The following is a 17,342-nucleotide window of genomic DNA, read 5'->3' as shown; positions in this document are numbered from 1 at the left end:
CTTGCAATTCTAGAGCAGTGTCTTACCAACTAGACTACCGAGATTGCCTGGTAGGCTAGAGGCAGTTCGAATCCTGTGTTTTGGCAGCGAGTATGCAACGTGATATAAAGACATCACATGCTGACAGTGGTCATCACTGCAGGGTTTAAAGATGTAAAACATTCTAAAATCCATAACTTTAACAACTGAAAGACTTGGCAAAATATATTAATGAATTTCCATTTTTGGAATGATCAAATAAAAATTAAATACTCCATCCACGGAATGAACAAAACAATTTAACGGCAATTTGGAAATGTATAAATAAAAAATTACATATTGTACACATTATATATACATGTATTTATGCATAGAACTTTACCTAACTATTGAAGTCATACAAATAAATTGTTTTGTACAAACGACTTTCTATCAAGGACATTTTCTAATAAAGTGAATCATTTCAATTTAGGAAAGACCATACGCAAAGTGTAGAACGCACAGCTTTGTGTTGCATACACTTTGTTGACATTCCTTTGTTCTTCAACTGATCGGTTCTTTTCAGAACCAAACTTAAGATTTCCTTTGCTTTAAAGGTAAAATTTACACCTAGTTATCTTCAAATAATTCTACAACTTGGTCTGAAATCACAAACCAAGTGTCTTCATTCTTCTTAATCTATGACGCTGAATTCCTGAGTCTGCAAACTTTTCTCAAAGTTTACTTTATCAGTCATCGGTAAAGGAGGCATTGTTCCGCTCCGTTTGGTCATCGTAACCATGGACTTCTGACCGCGACGACGGTCCGCAATGCAAGAAGAGACTGTGTATAGATACGGGTTGAGGGAAGAGTTAATAGGTAAAATGAAAACCACAGACCAGGCGTACATCTCCACTGGTATGATGACATTAAACTGAGCCGCAATGCCCATCACTATGATCGGTAACCAACACAACAGATCAGTACCCACGATCAGACCCATCTTGGCGGCCATCTTGATTTCTTCAAATCGGTGCATGTGACGGTTGACCTGTTTGACCGAGATTTGGACGTGGATGAAAATGACCACGTAGCATATGAGGATGGTCAAGAAACAGAGCAAGTTGACCCCAAGGAATAAGATTATAGAGAAGACCCACGAGGGCTCGTACGTCAGGGCCACCGGGATGCTAAACGTCCCGTTCGAGATCGGACTGCCAACATTTTTGGTGACCTGCGAGAAGGTCGTTGGTCTGGTTCTTAGCGGGAGGCCGATACACACATCAGAAAGTCCGTAGAAGTTTGACTCCTCATCGGCAAGGAGTGTTGGCACCAGACTAACCGTCAGAGCGACACACCAGACAATGAACAGGGTGATCCTTGAGGATTTCCGCCGAAGATGAAACTGACTGAAGGGCAAAACAATGCACAAAAACCGATCTACAGTAATGACGGTGACGATAAACACCGAAGCTTCGCTGGATAAAATACTGATGGCGCTCGCTATCTTACATCCTATGCTTGACCGCCACTCGCTGGCGTGTAAGAAGTACTCGTCGCCGTAGTAAATATCAAAAGAAGCTATGATCAGCATGTACACCCCCATTAACAAGTCCGACACGGCCAGGTTGAAGACCAGAAACGAATGAACAATCTTACTGGATTTGCTGTTCTTCTCGCGGAAACGCCAGAGAATGACCCCGAGGTTGCCGACGAGGGCGCTAATACCGAGGATCCACATGAAGATGCGCAGAGCAGTGTTTGGCATGAGGTTGCTGCACATGAAGAGGGGTGGGCGGGGCTCAAGGGAGGTACAAGTAACACCAGGGAAGTAGCAGCATAGTCGATGGTCGTCCACAATTCTAGAATGGGGAAGAAAAAAAATTGAAGTTCAGAACAAATTACTTATTATTTTTTATAACCGGGGTGAGAGTTTCCTGATTTTTATCAAGAGAACTCGGTAAACTCCAACAAAGGGATATAAACAACAAGCTAGCAAATCGGCCAATCTCTCTCAAACAAACATTGGTTTAATGTCTATGATTATGAATCACACAAATCAATACGACAATGTTTATTCTAGTCATTGTAAAATCAGCTGTTAGCTGGGGGATTCGAACCCACAACCTTGTGATTGCAACCTTGCAAGTCCTAGTCTAACCACTTGACCACGGTGATATTTGTGAATGATACTTACAGTTCTTGTAAATGAGGTATTCCTTCAAACGCATCAATGGCCACAGCGGCCTTGTTTTTGACTCCACGAACGATTGCCCTGAAATGAAATAGAAAAACAACTTTTCAAAACACTTCACAAACCAACAAACTTTTCAACAAAAAAAACATGATGGTGGAAGAAAAAGGAGTGGAAATGACTTACAGCTTTTGTAGATTTTGAAGTCCACTGAAAGCATAGTCACGAATATGATTTACAGGCACATTCCACAAGGTCCTATGGAGAGAAACACACATAAAATAGTGTAGTGTTTACAGTAATGTGATTCCTCCGTTTTAAAACGGAATTCCGTATTGTTTTCCCTTTTATTTTTTTATTTTTTTTAGGATCAATTTCTAAAATAAGTGGAGATATAACCACAATAACGCCCAAGGTTGCAGAGTAGGGCTTTTTAAACTATAGATAAATGTTAATAATTTGGCTTGATGCTTGCAAGTTTTAGAGCTCGTGCTTTCGCACTTTGCGCTCAGCAGCTCAGGGTTCAGTTATTTTTTGTCAACCTGTGTTGAACCAATTCTATTAAAACGACCACTTCAAGACGTTTTTGCCTACTCCTGGGACTAAAACAGGATTACCCCTCGCCCTTGCGGCGTTTCACTTTCGTATCATACTACATGTACTATTATAGGACTTCTTCTGTGCTGTTAGTTTTTGTTATCTGCTGCACAAAAAAAGTCCTATATATAGGGCTAGGTCATCCCCTTTTCACAGTCCCCAATGATGGCTATCATAAAAAAATTAAAAAAATTAAAACATGACAGGGACAGCAGAGTGCAGCACATTCCTAGCGTATTTGTCTTATGATTTCTTATTTGTGTATGTTTCATGGTGGATCATTTGAATGAATAATTGTGTTTTCTTGCGAGTAAAATGAAATAAAAATCTATTTGTGCTTACAGTCCTTCGAGACGTCTGAGTTCCTGAAACGAATAACTTTGAAGTTCGTCTATCTGGTTTCCTGATATATCACTGAAGAAATCAAAATAATACAAAAAACCAATTAATACAAAAAGTTGTTCATGCTAAAGTATTGTTCATCTCCTGAGAATTTTTGTTTGCCATTTCGCAAAAACGACAGCACCTCAGCGAGGTAATGTTTTACGGGAAGCTTTTCTACTTTCATTTTCTTTAAACTGTGAAAAGTTTAATGTAAATCGGTGGATATTGTGGTGTGTGTTACAAAAAAGGCACTGGAAACTATTGGTAATTACTCAAAATAATGGTAAGCATAACACTTAATGTGTAACGAGGACTGTTGATAGTATAAAACATTTTGAGAAACGGCTACCTCTGAAGTAACGTAGTTTTTGAGAAAGAGGTAATTCTCACTCAAATAAAAGACTTCAGCTGAAGGACGGTTTTTTCTTCATTATTCTCTTGCAACTGCGATGACCAATTGGGTCAAAATTTTCACAGACTTGTTATTTTATGCATATGTTGGGATACACCAATTCTCAATCTAATTAGTCAGATGGAAACACACACGTTTTTGGAACAAGGGTGTTTTCTCTTTTACTTCGATGACCAATGGTGTCCAAATGTTTTTTTAATTTTTTAATTTTTATTCTATGATACATATGTTGGGATACACAAAGTGAGAATAGATTGTATACTGGTCCTTCACAATTACAAAAGGTCAGGGGGCATGGGGGTCGATTTCACAAGGAGTTAAGACTAGTCCTAACTTGGGACTAGTCCTAGGAGATATTAAAAATGCATGGCTAGTCCTAAGTTAGGACAAGTAACGTGTCCTAACTCAAGATAAGACTAGTCCTAACTCTTTGTGAACTCCATTGCAGTTCCTGTAAACGAAAAATCGCTAATGAAAAATCACCCGTTTTTCATCTTTCAATTAATGTATCTCTATCCATAAACATTGCGGTCATTAAGACCGGCGACTGTTAACGGTTTCTGATTGATTATAGGAATGTACTTACAGCCATGTTAGATTATCCAATCCATCAAACGTCCGCGGTTCCACTGTCTTGATGTTATTGTTACTTAAAGATCTTCAATTTAAAGAGAACGAGAACATGATGAGGTTTACATAAGATCTACAAGACATTGGTAATATCAGGAGAGTCATTCCTACCTCCATGGTTAAATTGTGTCCTCTGGTGAACAATAAATTAGTAATCATTTGGCCTATCCATTACAATACCCATTGCCTTCTTGTACGCATAGACCCCCCTCCCCTACACACCCGACATGGCTAACAAAATGAAGGGAAAAAAATGCATCCCTGTTCTTCTTTTGTCCCCTTACTGTTAACATTTCTTGAGGAGCGCCCAGTCTTTAGAATTTCCATAAGACTTCCCCCTGAGGAACAGTAGTCTGTTATAGTTTTAGGAGAGTGTACCTTATACAGTGAGCTTTCTTATACCGAACTTACAATGTATGAAGAGATAACATTCCTTTAAATGTCCCTTTTCTTAGAACAGTGACGTTCCCCCCTGTAAGACTCCTGCAAAAGTCAACACATTTTCTTTTAAATTTTCATCAAACAAAAATCAACACTGTTTTAGATTACAAAAAATACAATAAATAAATAAGAAAATCGCCCGCACCTACCCCTTTCCGTCCATTCCTGCACATTTGCTTCCATAAAAAATTAATTATTGAATACGTGTATAAAAAAGAGGTGTAAAATACAAGCCCCCACGTACTTATCATTGTTTCTTTTTTTATAAGAAATAAAACACAAGTGTCTTAAAACTGTGTAAAACATAACAAAGCAAATCAGAGACCCCCCCCCCCACCACCAAAATAGGCCCATTGCCAGCAATTAACAAACAAGTTAGTGTGACCTCATCCCCCTCTAGAAGATTTCAATATCTAATTGAGGGGGGGGGGGGGGGGTAAGTAAAACCAGCAAACTTTAATTTATATAGCAAACAATTAAAAGCATAGTCGACAGCTTTATCTTCGACAAAGTTTGGATGCAGATTTTTTAAAAGTAATGTGACAATAATTATTTCAAATGAAAAATAAGAATTGTTTTTTTTTTACTAACAATGTGTAGACCGTCTTGGCAATCACATCCACTGTGTTTTGATCCCAAGATCCCGAGCACATGATCGCTAATCCATTGTTGTCATAGAAACAATCGCAATCCGCCGGACATTTCTTCTTGTCTGAATAAAACGAAGAATACAAATATGTTCAAAAACTCTCTCATTAAAATGTTGGTTCAAAAACAATGTTTAGGGCCTATGTTGTTGACTAGTGGAGTAATCACTGTGATGATAACCCTTTACCGCGTGCCGTCTATACCGTAAGTCACACCGATGTTGGACACAGTGACATTTAATTGGTGGTAAGGAGGGTATTCATTCACAAAATATACAGAAATAAATTTAAAAATACATTGATTGATTGATTGAGTGAGTATTGATTGATGGATTGATTGATTAGTGTGTTATTGATTGATTGATTGGTTTATAGTCACAATGTATTTTGTCATCCTTTTTTGGGCAGTCAGTCCATACACTGAAAGTTCACAAAATTTGGCACCAGTCGAAATCGATTGATGGATTGACTTATTAGTGATTGATTGATTGAAACGTGATTGACTGATTGATTGATTGGTAATTGATTGGTGAAAACATTTACCGCATTGTATTTCATCATCCTCTTTTGGGCAGTCAGTCCGTCCGTTACATATAGTACACTGAAAGTTCACCACATTTGGCATCAGTCGAAATCGATTGATAGATTGGTTTGTTGGTGATAGTGATTGATTGATTGAACATTTACCACATTGTATTTCATCATCCTCTTTTGGGCAGTCAGTCCGTCCGTTACAAACTAGATCCACTGTAATACACTGAAAGTTCACCAAGTCAGCATCACTCGTAATCGATTGATGGATTGACTTATTAGTGATTGATTGACTAAACATTTACCGCATTGTATTTCATCATCCTCTTTTGGGCAGTCAGTCCGTCCATTACACACTAGATCCATCGTAATACACTGAAAGTTGACCAAGTCAGCATCAGTTGTAATCGAACTCGCGCATTCATAGTCGCCAGGGCAGTTGATTTCAGCTAGAAATAAAATACGAAAAAAAAAATAAGATTCAATTTTGTGTCGTGTTCGTATCAGAAAGTATCGCATAACAATTTCCTGTTAAGCAGTTAGTGAGCAGGATAGTCACAAACTTGTTTGTGACACTGTTGTTTTACTGACGGCCAAAACCTTTGCAATTCTAGACCAGACATTCATGCACCATTCTTTCTTTCGTTGCTAAAGTGCATTTCTTCAAACGCTGTTTTCTAGATCCATTTGTTGCAATTTCCTGTCACATCATCGTTTCATTTGCAATCAATCAGTCGATCTTTTTATAGCCAATTCAATGTTATTACCCCTTCTTTAGATCCTTCTAGCGGCATGTCAGCTCATCTCGTTTCATCCATAAATTTCCCCCTACGGTTTATTAAAAATGTCATTTTGTAAGGACCGTAATCACTCTTTCAATTTAAGTCGGCTTCAATTTAAGTCAATTTCAATCTGCTCGTTTAGAGACTATCTCGAGCCAAATGTCTAGTAATTTTTAATATAATAGTTCATCTAACAATATAACCCATCTAAGCTTGGTACATCAGTCTTGTCCCTGTGGGGCTACACATGTGAAAGATTCAGCTGAATACAGTGTATATATAATGCTGAGCAAACAGCAACAAGCTAGAAAGTATATTCACACGAACTACGAATCTATCATCCATGTTTTCTTAGCGAGGTGATGACGGGTACCAATCGCATCACATTGTGAGCGTACACCCTTTTTTTTGAGACAGTCGCATGTCTTCAGTCTTACATCTTTCCTCGCTTCTGTCTGTTTGTCAAGAATCTCTTTGTCAACTTCATATAACTCCCTCACTTTACTCTTATCATTCACTATTCGCTTATTATTACTTTGTGATGATGAATTGTGTTTTTTCGGCTTTCCTTCTTTATAAAGCCACGAGTAATGTGTCTTTAGGCCCCTTAAAGTTGATATTATCTCATAGGTCAACGTACTAGTTGGTGTCATTTTAATATGCTTTTAATATATCGGCTAATATCAGTCAATTTGGGGTGTGAGATGATTTGTTTCGACGTAATGTGGATTTGAACCCATGACCTTTGCAATTCTAGAGCAGTGTCTTACCAACTAGACCACCGAGATTGCCCGAGAGGCAGTTCGAATTTTGTTTTGGCAGCGGGTACCGCAACGATTTTGAAAGTTAGCATCGGCGATAAAGAATATTAATTTTTGGTCACCCATATACACCGATGTGTGTTATATTAGCACTGTTTACTCAGTACTTATCCAAGCTCTGTGAAAAAAACTCAGGCATATTACTCTGGTGGGATTTGAACCCACGACCCTTGCAACTCTAAAGCAGTTGTACAAAAACTGTTAACATAAATCTTACAGCAACTGATCTCATCTTTGTAGTCCAAACAATCGTTGAAACCGTTGCATTTTGCGTCGTCAGACACGCACATGGCATTGTTTGCACAGTCAAAGTCGCCCTCCTCGCAGAAACTAACTGGCGATCAAGAAAAACATAATGGTTAATTGTGGTAAAGTAAACTAGATAGAAAGATAGATACAATTGTGCACTTCTAATTTCAAAAAAGAAGAAGATATTTTTTTTAAATTGCGTCAAACTTGACAAAGAACCAACACTACTCATAAGAGAATTACACATGCAGAGTGTGTGATACCTAACCTGATTCTACATTCAACATGCGACGTTTCAAATCCTACTTATAGTAATAGTCTATAGTAGGACAAATTTAGCTTTAAGAGTAACTATAAATATACAATGAAGTTGTAAACTTGCGGGTACAACCATGAGTAAAATCTCTTTTGAAGGAGTGGTGGCTCCGAAAGAAGCTGGTTTGGTCTCGACGTTTCGAACAGTATACTCTGCTCGTCTTCAGGAGAAATTTAGCTTTACTTGGCTAAATTTGGTACTGAAGCAGCTCTTGGGCTTTGATCCGTGAACGCACCTTAAAATATTTTAAGTTCTTTATGACTTGCTTATTCCGTCGAAATCTTAGAAGAAAAATGTCTTACTTGTGGCATTATGATTAATGGGTTGAAAGCGAATCTTAAAGCCACTCCTCGCTCCTGTCTTATCACTAGTGAATCTTATAAACATCGCCGGACCGGAGGACACCACCGTGGTCAGCTTAACCCTCCCCGTCAATTTTGCTATTATATCGGTAGCCTGGTCGTCCTCGTAGTTGAACAGAGACAGGTAGTCGTACTGGTTCTCCAAGTCGAAGGCAACGATGGTAGCGCTAAGTCTCCACGGGTTGTCTGTTGTTGATAGCTCATTGTCTGAGGGTTTCTCGTAGGTTTGTATGAGCCAGCCACACTGCTGATCGCTGGGGTACACGGACGGGTAGGCAGGGGAGGTTAGGTTGTGAGTGGCGGTTCCAAAGAGATAAATGACGGCAGGACCACACGAACCTGAAGGGCGATAGAAGCGTCAAAACTATAAAACAAGTTCCGGGTTAGAATTGACCCGGATTCGGATCACGTGTGTCCTGCCTGGCTAGTTTCTAGGTCAGTATGATCCTATACTCATGTGTCAAAATGACCCAGAAGGTGGCTAAAAATGATGCAAAATCCTATTGGAAAAAAACCTATTTGTTAAACACATTTTGTGGGTCAGCCTGACTCCAGAAAGGGTCAGACCCTGTGATCCTGAGTTCGGTTCAACTCAGGGAGTTAAAAAAAATTATATTTCAAATTCATTTCGAGATCATGACAGAAAATAACGATCGACACGATGACTCGAACTGTGACAATCATCGAACGAACAGTCAAAAAAAAAAAAAAATAAAATCTTGCCATAAAGAAAGAGAATTGAACCGTCGAATTGAGTAGTAGTCTCTCGTTTATAGCCATTGGACACTTTCAGTAAACAGTAATGTCCAAGGCCCACACTTCGTGTATCACAACTTCTATATAAAATAACAAAACCTGTGAAAATTTAGGCTCAATCGGTCATCAGAGTCGGGAGAAAATAACGGGAAAACCCACCTTTGTTTCCGCACGTTTCGCCGTGTCATGACATGTGTTTATAATAAATCCGTTATTCTCGATATCGAGAATTGATATTGTTTGATGTCGTCTCAAAAAGTAAAGCAATTCATGGAATAATATTTCAAGAGAAGTCTTTCAACATTACCTTCTGTAAACCCTGTAAGTCATTTGTAAATCTGTGAACTTGAATTTTTTTTTCTGTACCGAAAGTGTCCAATGGCTTTAAGAACGTTTATACATTTGGTTTTTTGAACAGTTTGATTTTTTAAATCCTAGGATAATCGGTGGATATAATTCAATACAACTATGTGTGGGTTTCATTTAAAAAGGTGAAAGCGTTTTTTTTTTAGATATCGCCGAGAATCCAGAGCAGTTTTGCCATGCAGGAAGAATAACTCGTAATTGAATCTGAGAAACGCTGATGACAGTAACGCTTTTCAGACTCAAATTGTTGGGTATAAAAACTGATATCTTTGTCCATAACCACGACTTCGAAATGAAATGATTCTCAAAATGCTTAGGGCCTACCATCGAAAGCTCTACTACCGAACGCTACAATCCTAGTAACCTACCTCTAACCAGGTCAGTTTGTACTGCCATTCATTTGAGGATGTGATTATAACCACCTTTCTTTAAACAAAGAGCTACAGATCTTTGCTCACTCTGTCCTAAAATACAAACAAATGTGATTGATTTTTTCTAGCAACGCATAACCTCATTTTCTTGGTACATATCTGAAATTCCAATAGGCCAGGCCAACTGCACTCGGATATTAATTTAAGACGTGCCTTTGTAGTGAAAAATCAGATGAGGAATGACGTATTAAAGGTATTCCAAAGTTCAAGTGTTTTATTTTCTTACTGTATGCGAGAACTCCGGAGGAAGGCAAAAGTAAATACCATTGTTTACAACCGAGCAGCTCAAAGTGATCCAATTCAAATAGTCTGGGTTAAGATATATAGTAACAGTTTTAAAGGCACTGGAAAGCAATTGGTAATTCCTGAAAATAAATTTTTGCAAAAAAATACGTAGTAACGACGATCAATGATGCTGATAGTAACGTTATGAGAAACGGCTCTTTTTGAATAAACGTAGTTTTTGAGAAAAAGGTAATTTCTCACACAATTAATATTGAAAGACTTCAAGCCTGAAGCCCTTTTTAGGCTTTATGAATGCACACAAATTTGTGCAACAATGGTGTTTTTTCTCCATTATTCTCTTGCGACTTCGATGACCAATAATTGAGTCAAAATTAGTCAAAATTTCCACAGATTTGTTATATTATGCATTTGTTGGGATACACCGAAGTGAGAACACTGGTCTTTGACATCTACCAATGTGTCCAGTTCCTTTAAAGACCCGACTGCAGTTTTTGCTCAGTTAAATAAATAATTGCCTATTTTATAAACTTGTGTTTGCTTGTTTTACGCCTGATAAAACAAGCCGTATTTGATCAAGGCGTAAATATCACACGGAGCTGAAAGTCGACCTTACATGAGTTCGACATTAAACATAATATGCTAAGCGAACTGTGTAGTCACAAGACAAATCACTATGGTGATAATGACACCTCGTTGTGTTTCTTGAGATTGAGCTAAGACACACTTCTTGTATACGACATGTTTTAGCTTTAAAGAAAGTGTGCCCTTTTTATGAACGATAGGCTTACTCTCTTTTTCGCCATGTTCTATCAGAAAAGGTAAGTAAGCATTGTAAGCAAAAACTATAAAACACTGGTATCTCCATTTTGTTCTGCGTACAAAAGGCCATTGCAGACTGCTTATGGTTGTGGTTGTCCATCAGTGCGTGGAAGAAGGGCGAATATTAACGAACAATTACCGGCAAAATTATGTACTGAGAGTGAGAGTTACGCTTCTCAGATGCAAATTTAGGGGCACAAAACTAGTATATTTTACAAAATTTCAATATCTATGTGTTTTGTGAAAGTTTCTAAAGATGCTTTATACCTGAAAGCTGTTGTAGGCTGCTAGAGTGATATCCAAACGCATAACTTCCCTTTAAACATAGCTTTTCATACAGCGCCTTTTGACGCCCATATTGTAGCCTTTCCAACCTGAAAACTCCACCGTGTGCTACGAAACATTTTCCCGCCAAATTTGATTAAGTAATTTTTAATCTATAGGTTGTGGAGGCGAGGATGGATGTACATACCTCTTAAATTATTGATTTTCTTCCTCAATAGAGATTGATTGCCCAAGTTGCTATGGCGCGTGTTCGCATTGGTAAAGACGGGATATCGTCGTCCACCATGCATAGACTTGATTCAAGTCCGTTCTCGTCCGAGAATGGGACTTGACGAGAACGTTTCTTACTCAGTCTGCACTATCTTATCGAAAAATCTCCCCAAATGGGGAGATGTACAAAACCAATGGGAGCGTGGAAGCGCTGCTCCGCCGGTAGAATAATTCATTATACTCTGTGACATCACAGTGCAAGAACAGGTTGGGGAATGCAGAGCATCAAAAAAACATTAGTTTTCTGGCGGTGGCACGGGATTGGGACTTGATTCAAGTCTAGGTCCACCACGAAGGTCTGTCTCTGCCGAGATGCATGTATTTAATTACAGAACTTGCATCCGAGACGACTGATGGGATGTACACTCATGTACATCGGTAAATCTCTTCATAATTTTGATAGATTGAATTAAGGAAACATCGAGTTATCATGAAAGGGCCGTGAGTAAAGAGGCCTGTGAGTACTTTATTATAGACATTGGACACTTTCGGTCCAATATTGTCCAAAGTTCCACACTTCGGGTATCACAACTTATATATAAAATAACAAACCTGTACAAAAATTAGGCTGAATCGGTCATCGGAGTCGGGAGAAAATAACGGGAAAACCCACCCTTGTTTCCGCACGTTTCGCCGTGTCATGACATGTGTTTAAAATAAATCCGTAATTCTCGATATCAAGAATTGATAATTGTTTTAATGTTTTCTCAAAAAGTAAAGCATTTCATGGAATAACATTTCAAGAGAAGTCTTTCACCATAACCTTCTGTAAACCAAAGTTATTTTTAAATCTGTGAACTTTAATTTTTTTTTTCTGTTCCGCCGAAAGTGTCCAATGGCTAGATGTTACGTCGCTGCCATTTTGAAAGAAACACCTTTAAAAAATGTATAGGCCATGTACATTCAGGGTTTAAACACGCGCCGCAACGGAGGGGCAAATTAGCTTTGGATCACAGTGTGTGGCGGCGGCGACCAACTCCAGTAACGTCGTTCTGTACCATCTCGAATCGTTTGTTAATTATTCAATAATCTAGGGCCCTTTTCGAAACCACGGCTCAGGCTTTGTATTTGGTTCTGGCTAGCTAGGCCGGCCCGCGGTGGTTTTTATAATATTATTCCGGGTGTTTTGCGTACGTGCTCGGGGCTTCAGACGAGAGGACGGAGCCGTAAGCCGAACCCAAAGCCGAAGCCGTGGTTTCGAAAAGGGCATATAGTTTTTCGTAACAGTTAAGCCAGCGGCTGTTTCGCCCTGGAAAAACATAATATGAGAAAACCAAACTAAAAGTGGACTTGGTCTAAAAATATATATATATATATAACAATAAACATGGAAAGACGTATATTAAACATGAATGCCCTTATAATACGCCTGTTATGTAAAGATGTACCGTAAGCAAGAAAAATGGGTTTTTCTTCACACATGTAAAGTCAAAAACATAAACTGACGACTGTTTTATGATTGATAGTAAAATGAAGATTTACTCACCACACGTTGAAGGGTCTTCATCGGATCCATCTGGACATATCGGAATTCCATTACATCTAGATTTATGCAATAAGCAAACCACTCCAGGTACGTTTGGACAAGACATCTCGTCCTCATTGCATTCAACTGACAAAAGAAATATATTGAAACAGGCGTCGGTCGCATGCAAACATGACTCCAAATATCAACACAGTTCAAAACAGCTTATTTTTGTTGAGACAAACGTAAAACCGGTTGGTAAAAAGGGTTTGTTTGATTTTTTTTCCCGATGGTTTCTTTCACCTTCAGGTAACTTTAGGTTAAACAACTTATTTAACTTGAGTTAAAGTTTATCTGGTGCGCGGGCTTGCCTCGAGCTTTCGTTATAAGTTAAAGTTATGTAAACTTTATGAGATAATTAATTTTGGTTGTTTACCCAAACACCGATGTGTGTTAGCACTGTATACTTTAATAATAATAATACCAAAACTTGTATAGCGCCCTAATCATGTGTAAACATGCTCTAGGGCGCTGAACATGGAAAAATAGACAAACTAAAACATAAGAAAATACTGAATTACTCAGTACTTTCCCGAGTCCTGTGAAAAATATCATAGGCATGTTACTCGGGTGGGTTCCGAACCCACGAATGAGATAAGATTAAAATGAGCTTTCTTAGGTTAAAGTAAGGTTTACTTAAACTAGACCAAAAGTACTGTTAAATGGATTTTTTTTTGATTTTTTTTTATTATTTTTTATTATAAACATTACCCTCTGACTTTTTTTTTATGAAGTAGGAATTTGATATTTGCTTCAAAACAATATTTGACAACTTTCGAGTTGGGAATCACTCGCTTGTTATTACTTCACTTTAATCTTGGTTTTTACCTGTTTCATTCTGTTGCGTGATGGATAACAGAAATCCCTTGTCAGTCTTCCCTATATCCGTTGTGAACTTAATCCACATATAGTGATCTTCTGACACGATAATCCGGGGTGCCTCTGTGCCACTAATACCAGTCAGTAGTTGCGAGTCAGTATCACCAGGGGAGTGCCCATTGCCTGCCCTCAATGTGTCAGATTTGACCTCTGACCGGAAACTTAAGAACTCAATTTGAATATGGTAATGAGGCTGACCGGTGATGAACCAGACGCAGATCGTTCTGGATGGATAGTCAACTATTCCGTATGATGGTAGGGAGAATTCCATTGGCTGAGATGTGTCACGTGGCAGGGTGACGTTGAAGTCACCGCAAGGAGCTGTGAAGGACATTTTAAGAATACCGGTTACGTAACTTATAAGATGTGGACGTAATTTCAGAGGTTCAGAGGGGGCTGAGCAGAATTAGGCGGGACACCAGTCACAAGCAGTACAAGTGAGATTCTAATTTTGTCAGTAACCTCAATCTGGTAAGCAAAATTGTATTGTGCTTAACTAGGTGCAATTAAAGGCAGGGGACACTATCGGTAATTACTCAAAATAGTTATTATCATAAAACCTTTCTTGATTACGAGTAATGGGGAGAAACATAGTGAGAAACAGCGCCCTCTGAAGTGACGTAGTTTTCGAGAAAGAAGTAAGTTTCCACGAATTTGATTTCGAGACCTCAGATTTAGAACTTGAGGTCTCGAAATCAACCATCTAAACGCACACAACTTCGTGTGACAAGGGTTATTTTTCTTGCATTATTATCTTGCAACTTCGAAAAACGATTGAGCTCAAATTTTCACAGGTTTGTTATTTTATGCATATGTTAAGATACACCAACTGTGAAGTCTAGTCTTTGACAATTACCAATAGTGTCCAGTGCTTTTAACTTTATTAAAAATTCTTTCTAATTTAGTTTCTGGTCTTGTAATATAACTTTTGGGTCCTAAGCGAAAGGTGAAACTGTAAAGACTTTATAGAAAACTCCTGGTCAAAGTTTTTTCCAACACAAAATAACCGCATAACTTATTATCAAAACAATACAAAGAGTAGAACAAATTCACATCAAGTCAATTTATTTAAATGTAATTCAATTAAATATTTATTGTCTTTAAAAATATAATTTTGCTTTATCGAACATGCTCATGTAGTTGATGTAAAAAAAACACAGAATTACTGATTATGCTTAGGTCTGGTAAAGCACATCTCTCTTGATGGCAGTTTTTATTATTTTACTTTTGCCCTTCCCTGGACGGCCTGTGCTTGTTTTTATTGCTTTGTCAGAAGAATTAAAATAAATAAATAAAATAAAGCAAGACAGACTAACTGAAACAAAAACTTGCAACTGTATTAACACACAAAGGCACATCCAAAAGTTTATTTTCTAAAAGACAAAAACAAGGACGAACAAGAGAAAAAGTTACTGCCAAGATTACCACAAATTCGTTCATCCAAGCGGTCTGTGCAGTCCTTTTCGCCATTACAGACTAGACTCCGTTCCAAACACTTTGCCCCTTCATCACATCGTAAAAGATCGAAGGAGCAGATGCCTAAATATTAACATTTAAAGTTTCATCTCAATCAGTAAATATTGAAGATTCGGGATTTTGTTTGGACTATTATTGTGATTGGATGAATTCTTTAGGGTGAGCCGAAACAACATATTTGGGTTTTTGCGTCTCTAGTGCGTCTTCATGTCTAGGAAAATTGCAACATATTTAAAAAAGTGTTTCCCCTGATTATAAATTAAAGTGTTGAAACCAAGTATTTTTTTTATAAAGTCAGATCAAGTCTCTAGTCATTTCTCCCCAAGTCAAGTCAAGTCAAGTCAAGTCACAAAATCAGTGAAATTTGCAACTATCGAGTCCGACTTGAGTCTAAGTCACCGGTTAGAGTCAACAGCACTGCCAAAAAGTGTTATACAAATAGCGTCCCCCTTTTTCTTTAAAAATAGGGGGGAGGTGTTTTTTTAAATGGTCGCCACCTAACCAGCCGGGTTTTTTTTCAGTCTACAAATACGATCTAACTTGTCTTGTGGTTTATCTTTTCAGTCAGTTATCGTTAAAAATGTATAATTCTTTTGTAAACAAAATAAAAAAGAAGGGGAAAAAAAGAAGAAGCAGGCGGCCTGTAAAAGGAAGAGATCGGACGCTAACATGCATCTATTTATTTTTGATATTTCGCCTAAAATAAGAATAATTTTATATCTTACCACATCCAAACTCATCTTCCAGCTCTGGGCAGTCTGGTTCCCCATCGCACACTTGTGATTGATCAATACATTTTAGACCAGACGGGCACATGTACTGATCAGGGGAGCATTCTAAAATCAAATTGTGAATGGGGGAAACACATAAAAAAAGTAAATTGTTCCTGGGAATAAGTTCCAGAAATTTTACGATGATTTAACTGGGAAACAAACTGTCATTCTTTAGATAATAACAACAAACAAAAGTATTTGATAAATTACTCCCTCCCTTAAAGGCAGTGGACACTTTTGGTGTTTACTCAAAATAGTTATTTGCATAAAACCTTACTTGGTATCGGGGAGAGGTTGATAGTTGTGAAAAACGGCTCCCTTTGAATTTACGTAGTTATCGAGAAAGAAGTAATTTTCCACGAATTTGATTTCGAGACCTCAGAAACAGATTTTGAGGTCTCGAAATCGAGCATATGAAAGCACACACCTTCGTGTGGCAAAAGTGTTTTTTCTTTCATTATTATCTCGCAACTTCGACGACCAATTGAGCTCACATTTTCACAGGTTTGTTATTTGATGCATATGTTGAGATACACCAAGTGAGAAGACTGGTCCATGACAATTACCAATAGTGTCCAGTTTCTTTAAACTTAAACCTAAACATAATGATGTAAAAATTGTACGGTTTATTTATATGAATGATTATGATGTAAAAACAAATTATATATATATATTTTTTATAACGAAAACGACAACGGGTAACGGACGCCTAATGTTCGTCTCTTTTTGCAGATTGCCAAATGACAAGAAATGCTTTCAAAATTGTTTCTAAACCCTGAAGCTCATGACCGTTTTCAATTCTTAAACCGAGCTACAATCCCTGCCAAAATGCTCAGAGAACCAATTCCTAACATTACAATAACAGTTCCCTGTTCACTTCACCTGACAATAATCATTATCTCCCCGTCCCCCGCCCGTGTCTCCACGCTCAATGTTTACTGGAACACAGAGTGCAATCCGTGTATCAGAACCAACATTGAAAAGGGGAGGGGCCTAATAGTGGGGCGGCATAGCTAACCTATCGTGCATTTTGTGATAAAAGCATCAAATTTGGCACAGATGTAGAGAATAGTATTCTGAACAAAACTGGATATTGGGCCATCGCAAATTCCGTCCCTAGAGGCCATGGCGGCCATTTTGAAAAATGGCCGCCAAATACTACTGTTTTATGGGCATATTGGCTAAGAAATCA

At 38.1% G+C, this 17,342-nt stretch overlaps 1 protein-coding gene across 1 annotated transcript in view; it reads right to left on the bottom strand.

Moving 5' to 3' along the window:
- Position 1: 1 nt before the first annotated feature.
- The window catches only part of LOC117298251, a 65,724-nt gene continuing 48,383 nt past the window's right edge, over positions 2-17,342 (bottom strand). Inside the window, exons 14-27 of the mRNA XM_033781388.1 lie at positions 16,103-16,213; positions 15,327-15,440; positions 13,851-14,222; positions 12,984-13,109; positions 8,265-8,663; positions 7,615-7,731; positions 6,100-6,243; positions 5,208-5,328; positions 4,587-4,658; positions 4,132-4,203; positions 3,092-3,163; positions 2,339-2,410; positions 2,156-2,233; positions 2-1,820 (exon numbers count right to left, since the gene is read on the bottom strand). Of these exons, the coding sequence (XP_033637279.1) occupies positions 653-1,820; positions 2,156-2,233; positions 2,339-2,410; positions 3,092-3,163; positions 4,132-4,203; positions 4,587-4,658; positions 5,208-5,328; positions 6,100-6,243; positions 7,615-7,731; positions 8,265-8,663; positions 12,984-13,109; positions 13,851-14,222; positions 15,327-15,440; positions 16,103-16,213 (3,038 nt within the window). The 3' untranslated portion in view covers positions 2-652. The remainder of the gene's footprint in view (positions 1,821-2,155; positions 2,234-2,338; positions 2,411-3,091; positions 3,164-4,131; positions 4,204-4,586; positions 4,659-5,207; positions 5,329-6,099; positions 6,244-7,614; positions 7,732-8,264; positions 8,664-12,983; positions 13,110-13,850; positions 14,223-15,326; positions 15,441-16,102; positions 16,214-17,342) is intronic.

This window comes from Asterias rubens, chromosome 13 (genome assembly GCF_902459465.1).
Source record: "Asterias rubens chromosome 13, eAstRub1.3, whole genome shotgun sequence".
Taxonomy (NCBI): Eukaryota; Metazoa; Echinodermata; class Asteroidea; order Forcipulatida; family Asteriidae; genus Asterias; species Asterias rubens.
The sequence above is the reverse complement of the archived record's forward strand: the minus strand, read 5'-3'. Positions and strand labels throughout refer to the sequence as shown.